The 14,284-nt window shown below is 52.6% G+C and overlaps 1 protein-coding gene across 3 annotated transcripts; it reads left to right on the top strand.

Annotated features, from left to right (window-relative positions):
- The first annotated feature begins 4,321 nt into the window (after positions 1-4,321).
- On the top strand, positions 4,322-13,615 carry alad (aminolevulinate dehydratase). Of its 3 annotated transcripts, none has more exons than XM_033048596.1 (12): positions 4,322-4,426; positions 5,507-5,641; positions 5,995-6,045; positions 6,601-6,697; positions 8,118-8,253; positions 8,734-8,817; positions 10,007-10,095; positions 10,874-10,929; positions 11,038-11,125; positions 11,561-11,647; positions 12,797-12,926; positions 13,320-13,615. In XM_033048596.1, the coding sequence occupies exons 2-12, from the start codon at positions 5,529-5,531 to the stop codon at positions 13,379-13,381; spliced, it is 993 nt and encodes a 330-aa protein (XP_032904487.1). In that variant the 5' UTR covers positions 4,322-4,426; positions 5,507-5,528; the 3' UTR covers positions 13,382-13,615. The 3 variants fall into 3 exon arrangements, with proteins under 3 accessions (XP_032904487.1, XP_032904485.1, XP_032904486.1); XM_033048594.1 differs by lacking the exon at positions 4,322-4,426 and adding an exon at positions 4,833-5,101; XM_033048595.1 differs by lacking the exon at positions 4,322-4,426 and adding an exon at positions 4,833-5,113.
- Positions 13,616-14,284: the final 669 nt, after the last annotated feature.

Raw genomic sequence — 14,284 nt, 5'->3', positions numbered from 1 at the left:
AGGTATCCTGTTCTTCCTGAAAGGCCTGGATAGAGTGGATGTGGAGAGGCTGTTTCCACTAGTGGGAGAGTCTAGGACCAAAGGGTACAACCTCCGAATTAAACGATGTACCTTCAGAATGGAGATGAGGAGGGATTTCTTTAGCCAGGGGGTGGTGAATCCGGAATTCATTGCCGGAGACAGCTGTGGAGGCCAAGTCATTGGGTATTAAAGCAGAGATGGTTAGATTCTTCATTAGTAAGGGTGTCAGGAATTATAGGGAGAAGGCAGGAGAATGGGGTTGAAAGAGAAAAATAGATCAGACATGATGGCTTGGCAGAGTATACCTGATGGGCTGAATGGCCTAATTTTGCTCCTATTATGGTCTATATTTAATAATTGATTATGAATTATTCACAATATCTAAATAAAGGTTTTTTTCCTCATCAGTGATAAATGGTTTTGAGGAAATGTAACTGATAAATATATATATATATCTCATATGTTCATAGGATCATATAGGAGCATTTAACTCATCAAGTCTACTTTTCATTTAATCTTAGCTGATCTATCTTTCCCTCTCAACCCTATTCTCTTGCCATCTCCCCATAACCTTTGACACCAGTACAAATCAAGAACTTGTAAATCTCTGCTTTAATAATGCCCATTGACTTGGCGTCCACAGCATCTGTGGCAAGAGTTACACAGGTCTCAGGCACACTTGGCAACAGTGCATTGTGAAATGGTTCATGTAATTCCAAAGCTGATTTTTGTATCACAAGGCAATGATTGACTGTATTGAGCAACTGCCACATATGATTATGGATTGAAGCAGATGAAATGGAGACAGCATAGACTTTGGATGGACAGAAGAAAGGTATAATTATAGTAGGAATGATCCACAGAGGGCAGTTACATACAGGTGTGTGTGATACAGGGGGTGGTGTGTGGTACAGGAGGCTCTTTGCTGCCTGTATCCAGGGACAGACACATGACTGAAGCTTTAGATGTTAATCTTCAATGAGGCTGACTGAAATAACAAGGGCAACTATCCAAGATCTTTCTATTATCCAGTGTTGTCTAATTTTGTTTAAACTTTTTGATGACTATTTTGAAGATAATCCCATACTGTTTTCATAAGTTACTGTGGAATGCAAGAGCTTGCATCAACTGAACTTTGTTTTGAACATTCCCGAGGGGAAGTTTAAATTAAAACAACAATATGCAGCCTGTGAGTCACCCTGTGAAGCAGAGGTGGAGATTTGGCATCAGAGTGAGAAATGTAAAAGTCATCGGGAAGAAGGTTTTTTTAGAAAAGAGACGGCGTTGGAACATGTGAAGAGTCGACGTGGTTGCGTGAGGTGGAGACACAAGGAACTGCAGATGCTGGAATCTAGAGTGTGTGAGGTAGTGATGTTAGTGGACCTTGATAGGACAGGTACTGAGAATTAGCAGGTCTCTTCAATTCACATGATAGTCATCAGTCAGGGTAACGAGTATAGTATATGTACCTCCCTCTCCCGACATCAGTCTGAAGAAGTTCTGGACCTGAAACGTCACCCATTCCTTCTCTCCAGAGATGCTGCCTGACCCGCTGAGTTACTCCAGCATTTTGTGTCTATGATATGCATGGAAGCTGGGTCATCTTGGCTGGCATGGGCACATTGGGCTGAAGGGCCTGATTCCGTGCTGTGTGACTCTATCTATGCTGGCTGTACTTAAAACCTAAAAGAGTCTGTGTGGATTATGGTAGGCAGGAGGAGCCCTGAAAGAGATAGATAGGAATGCATTCTTATCTTGAAGCAGCAGCAGCACACTGGCTAGTGCATTCACTGTCAGGCTAATAAATGTCCAGAGTATTCAATGGGGGAAGGATCAATGGAGCAATGCTGGAATCACGAGGTTCATGCTGTCCTAATAAGTGAACATTGCTGTTAGAACTTCAGCCTGTTGTCAGCTACAGGAAGAATGGCTTCATTTGGTCCTGAGGAAAGATATACAAGGTTTAGTTTATTGTCACATGTACCAAAGTACAGTGAAAAGTTGTTTTGTTGCGTGCTATCCAGTCAGCGGAAAGACTATACATTATTACAATCGAGCAGTCCACAGTGTGCAGATACAGGATAAAGGGAATGACGTTTAGTGCAAGGTCTGATTAAAGATAGCCTGAGGGTCTCCAATGAGGTGTAGATTGTAGTTCAGACTGCTCTAGTTGTGGTAGGATGGTTCAGTTGGCTGATAACAGCTGGGATGAAACTGTCATTCTGTCACAACAAGAATTTCCAGGAAGATGGAAAAAAAAGTAATGGCATCACAAATTCATAGGAATCCCTGGCACTCAAAATGGAGAAGTGATGGCCAGGAAGGTGCTGATTGCACGGTTGTCCAGTTGTCTCATTCTCGCTGATCAATGCATGTGAGTGGTGAAGACTTGGCTGTCTTGTTGTCTAAAATCCACACGAAACAAGAATAAAAATGCTTGCAACACCTTATGTTAACCCTCAGATCAACAATCAGACTATTATCAGGAGTAATATTAAGAGATGCAGCACACTCCTACCTCACGAGGTACAATCACCTGAGAATCTTCACAATGATGTGCGCAAATTGTCCACTGTTTCCTACATTGTAACAGAGTCTGCATCTTAGAACATAGAACAGGTCAATCGGCCCACAATATCTCTGCCAATCATCGTGCCAAGACCATTTCTTATCTACCTGCACATAATCATATTCCTCCAAATCTATGTGCCTATTCAAAAGCCTCTTCTATGCCACGATCGTATCTGCCATCACCACCACGTTCCAGGCACTCACCACCCTCTGTGTGAAAAAAAAAGTTGCACACACATCTCCATAAAAGTACTCGATTGGCTGCAAAGCTCTTACATGGAGAGGAATATCATCTGATTCTAGTTCCATTGACATAAATGTTGCAACTCACTTCACAGTGTGTTACGGAAAGGGAGGTTCAGGAGTTTATGTGTTAGGTAGTTGAAAACAATGAACAAGTAAAGGCTGAGAGACTAGTTGGAGGAAAGCAGAGTTTAAAGTGCTGCAGTACTGAGGGAAGTTTCAGAAACAGGAAAGGGCAAGGATGGAAATAGAAATAAACTCCTGGAATACAGTCAGGCTGCCATGAGAAATCTTTCTCTTAGACTGTCCCACAGTTGAGGATAACTTGCTTCCACTCGTTGTGAGGAGAGTGAAGAGTCCTGTGTGGAGTCAGTACAGAGAGTTGTGTAGAGTAGTGGATGCAGCCCAGACCATCACACAAACCAACCTCCCATCCATGGACTCCACCTACACTTTACGCTGCCTCGGCAAGACCAGCAGTATAATGAAGGACCAGTCTCATCCCAGTCACTATCTCTTCTCCCCTCTCCCATTGGGCAAGAGGTACAGTAGTGTGAAAACACACACCTCCAGATTCAGGGACAGTTTCTTCCCAACTGATATCAGGCAACTGAACCGTCTTCTTATCAGCTGGAGTGCAATCCTGAACCTCCCATCGACCTCATTGGAGCCATTCAAACTATCTGTGATTGGACTTTTATCAGACTTTAACTTGCACTGAATGTTGCGCCCTTTATCTGTGGACACCTTGCTTGTCATTGTGTTCTTTGTCTGGGTGGCACGCAAACTGAAGCTTTTCACTGCACCTCAGTACATGTGACAGTAATAACCTAAACTAGACAGAGGATATTGACAATGGTTTGCTTACCCTGTCAATTAATTTAGAAGATATTGTTTGAATTTCTCTAATGGAAGTTGAGATCATTTATAAATAGTACAATTATAAAAAGATATTCATGACTGATGCAGGTGCATAAGACTCAGTTTGAAAAGCAAGTTGAGAAAATGTGGTATTAAAAGCTACTGCTTAAAATGCAAGATTGTTGTGCTAATAATTTATAAAGTTTGGTTACGTTCAGGAAATATGTTCGGCTTTAGAGAATACAGAAGGGATTTACTAGTCCCAGGAATCTTGGACTTTAGTAACTTGAAAAGGTGAGAGAATCTTGTGTGCGTTTGAGGCAGTGGGAAAACATTAAAGGATGGAAAAGTGATGTCCAGAATCAGGAGGGTTTTTCACAGACTAAAGGAAGTTCCATTCATTCATTTACGATTTAGTCGTTAACCGAAGGTCATTCATGAAAGTTAATTGACAAAAGAGCCACTGGTGTTATTTTATAGTTGGTGAGGTTGTGGAACTAGTTTCGTGTTTACATTCCCGCTCCCTTTGGCCGTTTGTGTGTATTGAGGAATGTCCAGCAGCGCCCGGACGGGCTGAAGGGCCGCAGCTTGTCCCGCCTCCACACCTCGCCCATTGGCTGCTGCTCTCCGCAGCGCCCGCCCAGTGACACCAATCCACCAATCAGAGGGCGAAGCCACGGACCCGTCATGTGTGTGTCCGTGTCCGCCCCGCAGTGGCGATCGCGTCCGGGTGAGAGGTGAGAGGGGCGGCCTGGGCCCGGGGGATGGGGATGGGGTCCCGGGGATGGGGTCCCGGGGATGGGGGATGGAGCCGGAGGAGGGGGATGGGGCCCGGGGGAGGGGGATGGGGCCTGGGCCCGGGGGATGGGGTCCCGGGGAGGGGGATGGAGCCTGAGCGTGGGGAGGGGGCCCGGGCAGCCTCTGGGGACAAGGAATGGGCGACGTTTCGGGCCTGAAGATGCTGCCGGACCCGAGCCGACCCGCTGAGTTACTCCAGCATCTGTACACTACAGGGCCCACATTGACATTGCTGTCCAGTCACTCACTCACTCACTGTGTATTTGTGGACGGCATCTGACTATTCACCTGCTCGCTGCCCCCCTACAGTGAGACATCGTTATCTTTCCTCATCGTGTTCACCAGAGGAGCAGGCCTGTGCATTGGGCAGCGACGGGTTAAACACTGGACTGGTGGGGCCGAAGTTGCCGACAGGCCCAAGCAGGGAGGGAGGGACAGACTGACCACAGACTAGCTGCTCTGCAGGTCAGCGGGGAATTGGGCGGTTCCTTCCGCCTGACTTCCCGTCTCCGTGCTGCGGGTCCACACACGGTCAGGGTCGCTGTGGTGGGGTTTAGCCGCAGTATCTGGTCCACCATCGTGTCCGAGTCCCGGCCTCTGGAAACAGGTCCGCCACGGGGTAACTACCCACTCTCCCCACTCTCCCCACTCTCCCCACTCTCCCCTCTCTCCCCTCTCTCCCCTCTCTCCCCTCTCTCCCCTCTCTCCCCTCTCTCCCCTCTCTCCCCACCACAGTTAGCTCCATGCCAGGCAACTTGGTGTTTGCGTTCTGCCCCACTGCAGTGAGGGGGTGGGTGTGACGAGGGAGGGGGAGGGGGGGGGGGGGGGGGGGGTTATGAGGGGGGTGGGGCTTCACTGGGGAGCTGAGAGACAAGAACCCCTCCCTGTGAATCCAGACTCTTGGGCTGAAGGTCCCGGTGACACAGTTGTCCTGTGAGTTGGGTCCTGGTGGTGTTGTCTCCCTGCCTCTCTGGGTCCTGGATCTCATCGCCCCTTGCCCCGTGTGTTCCAGGCGCTGAGTGCCGGCCGGGACGATGCAGTCCGGATCGCTGCTCCACGCTGGCTACTCGCACCCCTCACTCCGCGCCTGGCAGACATGCGCCACCACCTTCACCGCCAACAACCTCATCTACCCCATCTTTGTAACGTAAGTACTGGCAGCCCGGGCCACGGAGAGCCTGTGTTTAATTTCACGAGGGAGGGATTGGGGAAGGGCCCGAGGAGAAGCATGGGGAGGGTTGGGGGTCGGGAATCATGGGGGGCTGTGGTCGGGGAGGGGCTGGGGTCAGGGAGGGTTGGAGGTCAGGAGGCAGGAGTCGGGGCGGGTTGGGGTCGGGGAGGGACGGGTCAGGGAGGGTTGGAGGTCAGGAGGCAGGGGTCGGGGAGGGTTGGGGTCAGGGAGGCAGGGGTCGGGGAGGGTTGGGGTTGGGCAGGCGGGTTGTGGAAGCTTTAGTGGTGACCTTGTTGCCGTGGCGCTGATGCTTTTCCCGTCTCTTGCAGTGATGATGCGAACGCTGTGGAACCCATTGCCAGCCTCCCAGGACAAGCCAGGTCAGTCCACCTGCGAGGATCCCTGCTGGAGGTGAATCTCTCACCGGCCCCCTCCTGAGGGAGGGAAGCCGCGTGTTTGAGGATCCCCCCGCCCGCCCGGCAGTGATAGCCTGGGGAAGCTGATTGGGGGAGGGTGGGCAGCTTCTGTCTACCCCCTCTGGGGGGTGAGGTGGTTGTTAGCTAGTCAGGAGTGTTTTATTGTCATATGTCCTAGATAGAACAATGAGATCTTACTTGTTACTTAGTTAGTTTGTCATGTGTACTGAGGTACAGTGAAAAGCGTTTGTTGCGTGCTAACCAGTCAGCAGAAAGACAATACATGATTACAATCACAGTGTACAGATACATGATAATGGCAATAACGTGAATAACATTTAGTGCAAGATAAAGCCAGTAGCGTCTGATCAAAGATAGTCCGAGTGTCTCCAATGAGAAAGATAGTAGCTCAGGACTGCTCTCTGGTTATGGTAGGATGGTTTATTAGCCTGGTAACAGCTGGACAGTGGAAGTGTGATGTAACGGGCTGTTGTCCTCTCTGCCTCTCCGCCTCTCCAGGTATGGAGTCAATAAGCTGGAGGCGATGCTGCGGCCTCTTGTCGACCAGGGGCTGGCTTGTGTGTTGATCTTTGGAGTTCCAACCAAAGTCACCAAGGTAAGAGTCCAGCACCAAGCCTGCCCCAGGAGTGTGTAGCGGGAGCTTCACTCTGTGTCTACCCCGCCCTGTCCCTGCCCCGCGAGTGTGTGTATCGGGACAGTGTAGATGGAGGTTCACTGTGTCTACCCCGCCCTGTCCCTGCCCCGCGAGTGTGTGTATCGGGACAGTGTAGATGGAGGTTCACTGTGTCTACCCCGCCCTGTCCGTGCCCCGCGAGTGTGTGACGGGACAGTGTAGATGGAGGTTCACTGTCTACCCCGCCCTGTCCCTGCCCCGCGAGTGTGTGTATCGGGACAATGTAGATGGAGGTTCACTGTGTCTACCCCGCCCTGTCCCTGCCCCGCGAGTGTGTGTGACGGGACAGTGTAGATGGAGGTTCACTGTGTCTACCCCGCCCTGTCCCTGCCCCGCGAGTGTGTGTATCGGGACAGTGTAGATGGAGGTTCACTGTGTCTACCCCGCCCTGTCCCTGCCCCGCGAGTGTGTGTATCGGGACAGTGTAGATGGAGGTTCACTGTGTCTACCCCGCCCTGTCCGTGCCCCGCGAGTGTGTGACGGGACAGTGTAGATGGAGGTTCACTGTCTACCCCGCCCTGTCCCTGCCCCGCGAGTGTGTGTATCGGGACAATGTAGATGGAGGTTCACTGTGTCTACCCCGCCCTGTCCCTGCCCCGCGAGTGTGTGTGACGGGACAGTGTAGATGGAGGTTCACTGTGTCTACCCCGCCCTGTCCCTGCCCCGCGAGTGTGTGTATCGGGACAGTGTAGATGGAGGTTTACTGTGTCTACCCCGCCCTGTCCCTGCCCCGCGAGTGTGTGTGACGGGGGGAGTTTCACTCTTTTTTTAAATTATACAAATACTTTTATTCAAAAGAATAAAAATTAATATACAAATTAGCACAATCAAAGACTGCCTATGTTGACAGTTTTACAAACAAACGATCATCAAATTAATATAACGGCAACTTTATCAACAAAACATTCAACATCCCGCAGTGACCAGCGTTCACGGAAAGCCTCCACAGTCCCCGTAGACACCGCGTGCGTGGTCCCTTTCCAGGGACACGCGGGCACGGACGTAGGCCTGGACAAGAGGCAGGCAGTCAACCCTAGTGCGGCTGTCGACGACCCACTGCCTGGACCGGCGAATGGCCATCTTGGCCAGGCCCAGGAGCAGATGGACTAGGAGATCCCTCCCTCCCGACCGTCCCCCCTCTGTACTCTGGTAGTGTGTGACGGGGCAGTGCAGAGGGAGCTTCACTGTCTACCCCGCCCTGTCCCCGGGAGTGTGTGATAGGAGATTCCCTGATTGTGGCCACGAGTATTTTTCAGACTGTTTGGGGTTCTCCACTGAGCGATGATGAGGGTCTCTGTTGATGTCACTGATGGGTTGTACTGAGACTGAGTTTTGTTGGCAGGATGAGAGAGGGTCAGGAGCAGATGTTCAGGACACACCGGCCATCCTGGCCATTCAGAAACTCCGCAGCACATTCCCAAATCTGCTGATCGCCTGTGATGTCTGTCTCTGCCCTTACACTGCCCACGGCCACTGTGGTGAGTAACGGGATTGGTTGTGTCCGCAGCCGCCCCACCCAGCAGCAAATCCCTCGCCTCTGGCTTTCTGTTACACACTTTCACACCGACCGCTCATGTCGAGTGTTTTATCGTCCTGTGTCCCTGGTAGAACAATGACATTCTTACTGTCCTTCTTCTGGCTTCACAATTCACAACTTTGCAATCCTCATCTCGCACATTCTGTCTTTTCATCTCTGGCCTTTATCCAACCATCTGCCAATCAAACATTCCCTACCTGTATCCACGTGCCAGACTTTGTCTGGCCCCTTCCAGCTTTCATCCCCCCCACCCCCACTCTCACAATCAGACTGAAGAAGGGTCCCCACCTGAAACGTCACCTATCCATGTTCTCCAGAGATGCTGCCTGACCCGCTGAGTTACTCCAGCACTTTGCATTTTTTCGTAGCCCAGTATCTGCAGTTCCTTGTTTCTACGTGACTGTTGGTTTGTTTGTTGCAGGAATACTGCGTGAGGATGGGACTTTGAACAATGAAGCAAGCTGCCACCGGCTGGCAGAGGTGGCACTATCCTACGCCAAGGCAGGTGAGAGCAGGAGGCAGCAGCTTACGACAATGTTTATGTGACATAGAGTGAGGGAGAACTGGCAACCGCTGTGTTACTGTACACGTGTAACCCAGTGACCATCCCCACAGGCAACCCAACAGCAAGCCTTGAACCTGGGCTCTACCCAGCAGTGACCAGTCACCTTGTGAGTTCATGGGGCAAGGGTGACCCGTGGTGTAGGCTGGTTTGGAGGGAGCTCCACCGACACGATTACTGTGATTGATTTAGGCAGTTGCCCCTCCCCACCCCCCCCCCCCCACTGCGTAAATCACTAACTCTGACACATCTCGTCACGTTAATGGGACTGAACAAACTTGGAGCTAACTTTAATCCATCATTTGTTCGTACATTCCTTCCAAAGTGCCCAAGGCAGCCTTGATCACACGGTGTTGTTTCACGATGATCCCAGGAATGGATTGCATTGTCCAAGGATGATCCTCCTCAATGAAGAATGCTGTGGTGGATGTTTGTGTTAAATTCTATTGTGGATTGTAGTTTTTCTTAAGTGTATCGCTGCTGGCAAATTCATTTCACTGCACCTTCGACGAATAAATTTGACTTTGACTTTCATAAGCTCATAAATTCTAAGAGCAGAAATAGCGCATTTCGCCCATCAAATCTACTCTGCCATTCAATCATGGCTGATCTATCTTTCCCTCTCAACCCAATTCTCCTGCCTTCTCCCCATAACCCCTGACACCTGTACTAATCAAGAATCTGTCAATCTCCACCTTAAAAATACCCATTGACTTCCTCCACAACCGTCTGTGACAATTAACTCCACAGATTCTCTACCCTCTAACTAAAAAAATCCCTCCTCGTCTTTCTAAAGGTTCGATGTTTTTATTCTGAGGCAATGGCCTCTGGTCCTAGACTCTCCCACTAGTGGGAACATCCTCTCCACATCCACTCTATCCAGGCCTTTCACTATTCAGTAAGTTTCCCCCTCATCCTTCTAAACTCCAGTGAGTACAGGCCCAGTGCCAACAAACACATATATGTTAACCCACTCATTCCTGGGATCATTCTTGCCTCCAGGAATGGATTGCCTGGTGTGGTGGAACAATGCTGGGAGGGTAGTGGTGGTTGCTGTGGGATTATTAACGCGGGTGAGACCCTGTGGACTAAATGTCCAGCTGGACACTGACTCCGGCCACTCTTGTTTCAGGTTGTCACATCGTGGCCCCCTCTGATATGATGGACGGCAGAGTGGGCTCCATAAAGCAGGCCCTCGTCTCCAATGACTTGGGAAACAAGGTAATGCTGAACAAGGGCATCCAGAGAGGTAAAAGCCAACCGCCAGGAGAACTCAGCGGGTCAGGCAGCAGAACTCAGCGGGTCAGGCAGCCGGAGAACTCAGCGGCTCAGGCAGCAGAAACCAGCGGGTCAGGCAGCCGGAGGAAGTCAGGGCCTCTGGCGCTGTGAGGCAGTGGCTCTAACCGCTGCAACAACCTGCCTGCTGGTGAAGGGCTTGTGTGCAGTGTCCGCTGCTCTTGAACACATTGATGTGGGACAAGCAAGCTCAGTGTGTCACTAAATGGTTCCCAGTCTGGGCACTGGGTGATTCAGCCAGTGGGCTCACTGGATCCCAGCCAGTGGCTTTCACTGGCCCTCTGCCAGTGACTGGACACTGGTACCCCCCCCCCCCCCCCCCCCCCCCCCCCAGGCTGCCGAGTGAGCTCGCCTCCACGCCAGCGACAGCCCCAGCCCGCACACACCCAGCGCCAGCCCCAGCCCGCACACACCCAACATGGGACAGGGAAGGGGTGGGAGTGTTAGATGGGGAATGGGTTGGGGGCATTAGGTGTGATGGCGGGGTGGAGGGGGACAAGAGATGTGGTGGAGGAAGGAGGGGTTACATGGGGTGAGGGGTCTGGGAACATTCAGTGTGGGGGAGGGGGAATGGAGGGGGACAAGTGATGTGGGGGAGAGGGGGAGATGGGGGGAGGGGTGAGGGAGTGTGTTGGGGACATTAGGTATGGGGGAGGGGGGGGGTGATTGACAGGTGATAATGTGGATGTGATATTTCCGTCAGGTTTCCCTGATGAGCTACAGTGCCAAGTTTGCTTCGTGTTTCTATGGGCCGTTCCGGTGAGTTGTGTTGAACAGAGTGGTGGGGGTCGGGCTGTTTGTACGTTTGGGCCTGTGTTGAACTTGGGGGCCACAGCCACTAACTGACATTGACCGCTCTGCTTTCAGAGACGCTGCCCTGTCCAAGCCGGCCTTTGGAGACCGCAAATGCTACCAGCTGCCCCCGGGTGCCCGAGGTCTCGCCATGCGGGCCGTGGTGAGTGTCTGGCCACGTCAGGGGCCCCTGTACACTGGGGGGCAGGGGTTGCTGGGGAGGGGGGGTAGGGGTTGCTGGGGGGGAGTTGGGCAGGTGTTGCCCGGGGGGAGGGGGGGCAGGGGTTGCCCGGGGGGGGGGAGCAGGGGTTGGTGGGGGGGGGGGGGGGGCAGGGTTTGCCCGGGGGTGGGTATCCGGCGGCAGTGGTGCGGTGACGGGTTGCTCCTTCACTGCAGGGCTGCGTTGGGAGGGGCATGCATTCAGCTGCAGTGGTGCGGTGATAGGCTGTGCCCTCGTGGGTCGGGGGCTACACGAGGAGGGACGTGCTGCAGTGACGGGCTGTTCCATCGCTGGTCGGCGGCTGTGTGGGGAGTTGTGGGTCGGGGGCTACACAGGGGGAGGGGCGTGCAGTAGTGACGGGCTGTTCCCTCGCTGCAGGGCCGTGACGTGGAGGAGGGGGCCGACGTGCTGATGGTGAAGCCGGGAATGCCGTACCTGGACATGATACGTGAGGTGAAGAACAAGGTAGGTGCTGACCAGCACCCTGGTCACTGCCGCGGGGCGAGGAAATAACCGTGCAAACTGTAAACATGGCTCTGATTTGTGACCACATTGCAGAGTGTGTTTGGTCTCAGATCTTAGCTGTGGTTTGTGTCTGTAGAACAGGGGACCAGCGGGCTCCTCTGTACAGCCACTGTGTACATGGCCCTGTACGCCGGGGGCAGTGGGTACCTGGTACCTGGTTCAGGCTGACTGGGGAAGTGGGGGTGGGGGGGGGGAGCTGGTTTTCCTCTTCTACCCCGGGGGATCTGTGGGACCCTCCCTCCCTGCTCACCCTCAGTCGTTCCTGCCCTCCATTCCACATCTCTGCCTCCTATTCCCATCGGTCAGTAGCAGGGTCCCGACTCGAAATATCATCTGTCCATTCCTTGCACGGATGCTGCCTGACCGCTGAGTTTCCCCAGCACTGTGTGTGCTGCAGAGTTCTGTGTCCTGGGTGTGAGACGGGTTGGGGTTATTTTCTTTATTGAGGGGTGAACTGTAACGCCGGCTGGTTAACAATGGGGACTCCACACCTGGAGCGACGTGACTCTGCTTCATGTCGATCCCGTCTGTCCCATCGTCAGTGATCCTTCCCACCGGCCACGTAGACAGTGGTGCCTCAAGCCCTGAGCTCCCCTATACCTCCTGCACGCCTCCTGTACACCACAGCTCATGTACACCACAGCTCATGTACAGCTCCTGAACACCTCATGTAGACCACAGCTCATGTACAGCTCCTGAACACCTCATGTACACCTCATGTAGACCACAGCTCATATACAGCACCTGTACGCCTCCTGTACTCCTCCTGCACACCTCATGTACACCTCATGTAGACCACAGCTCATGTACAGCTCCTGAACACCTCCACAGCTCATGTACAACCCTGCACAAGCCCGACCTGACGGGGAACACAGACAATGTTCAAGGGAACAGGGCAGCTAATGTTTATTTTTGGAAATCTATTTGTTCCAAATAAAGATAAATTTAAAAATATAAATGTTATGTTCACTGGGTTCATTGGCTTGTTGCATTTCTAATCTTTCCTTTTCTCCCCCTCCCTCTCTTTCTCCCCCTCCCTCTCTTTCTCCCCCTCCTTGTCCTCCCCCCCCCCCCCCCCCCCCCCCCCAGTATCCCAGCCACCCGCTGGCAGTGTACCACGTGTCGGGGGAGTTTGCGATGCTGTGGCACGGGGCCCAGGCGGGGGCGTTTGACCTGCAAACGGCCGTAATGGAGGCACTGACCGGCTTCAGGAGGGCAGGTACTGAAGTCCCCGCACGGGAGGGGGGGGGGGGATGGTGAGGGATGTGGGAGGTGAGGGGGGGGAGTTGAGGGGCGAGGGGGTGGTGAGGGGGAGGGGGGGGTTGAGGGGCGGGGGGTGATGAGAGATGTGGGAGGTGAGGGGCGGGGGGTGGTGTGGGAGGTGAGGGGGGTGAGCGGCGGGGGCTGGTGGTGTGGGAGGTGAGGGGGGTGAGGGGCGGGGGGTGGTGAGAGGGGCGGGGGGTGGTGAGGGGTGGAGAGCAGTGAGGGGCGGGGGTGGTGAGGAGCGGGGGGGTTGAGGGATGTGGGAGGTGAGGGGTGGGGACGGTGACTGTGCTGGGGGCTGCTGATTCCTCTGGCACTGCTGGTGATTTCTTGTATCTTGACTCTGCAGGAGCTGATATCATCATCACCTACTATGTGCCGCAAATCCTGAGCTGGCTGAACAAGGCTTGATGTTGCTCTGCCTGGACACTGGACACATGCAAGGCTCGCTCCCCCCCTCCTGCACCCATCCTCAGCCCCCCCAGCCTGCTCCAACCAACCTCCACTCTCCCCTGCCAGGTAGTTTGTCAGACACCAGCCTTTACACCTGAACTCTAGTGTTGAACAGAGAGAGAGATACACAGATGTTTAGCGCCTCTCGTGTGTGGTCACATTATGTTTTTGAATGAATCTGACCAAGAGGAAATATAAAAGATTCAAGGGACTGAGTGGATGATGTTTAAAAGATTCTGTGTGTGACTGATTTTACAAAGGATGTGAGTTTATTGCAATAGAGAGAATCAGGGATTGTAAAATGAGCGAATGCAAAGGTGTTTTAATAAATCATGTATCTAGGGCATTACTGCTCTGTATAAAACTGCAGTTGCCGCCTGCCTACCCCTGGGCTGATCCCCTAACACCGCCAGTACCATCTGTGTGTGAAACCATGTGGACAAATGAAATGGAATTCTCTTTTAATAAAACCAACAATGAGAAATTACATTGTCTAGGTGACGTGGGAATTGTTCAGTGTTTGCATGCAGTGCCGCACATTAGTCAAACTGGAGGTGTAGATTGAATATTCCTTTGGCTCGGTGGTGTCAGTTGTCCACTGTGCCAAGTGGAACACCTTTATCCTGTTTTATCAGCTGTCGTGTCATGTACCTCCAGACCAGCTGATCATGGCTCACACAACCCTTTATATCTGTCGGTACACAAGCTTGCTGGAGGAACTCAGCGGGTGCAGCAGCATCTATGGAGCGAAGGAAATAGGCGACGTTTCGGGCCGAAACCCTATTTGAACCCTTTATATCTGTCACTCCCTCACGGTCAGAAATGCCTTGCTTCCACTGTCTCTGGGTCCACAGGTGGCTG

The sequence above is a fragment of the Amblyraja radiata genome, chromosome 32, assembly GCF_010909765.2.
Source record: "Amblyraja radiata isolate CabotCenter1 chromosome 32, sAmbRad1.1.pri, whole genome shotgun sequence".
Lineage (NCBI taxonomy): Eukaryota > Metazoa > Chordata > Chondrichthyes > Rajiformes > Rajidae > Amblyraja > Amblyraja radiata.
This window is presented reverse-complemented; position numbering and strand designations above follow the sequence as displayed.

What these genes read in the sequence shown, in the direction of transcription:
- alad (XM_033048596.1), top strand. Translation starts at nt 5,529, where the DNA reads ATGCAGTCCGGATCGCTGCTCCACGCTGGCTACTCGCACCCCTCACTC. An exon ending in ATCTACCCCATCTTTGTAAC is followed by an intron (nt 5,642 to 5,994) that starts GTAAGTACTGGC and finishes CGTCTCTTGCAG; the next exon opens with TGATGATGCGAACGCTGTGG. An exon ending in GTCTCGCCATGCGGGCCGTG is followed by an intron (nt 11,126 to 11,560) that starts GTGAGTGTCTGG and finishes CCCTCGCTGCAG; the next exon opens with GGCCGTGACGTGGAGGAGGG.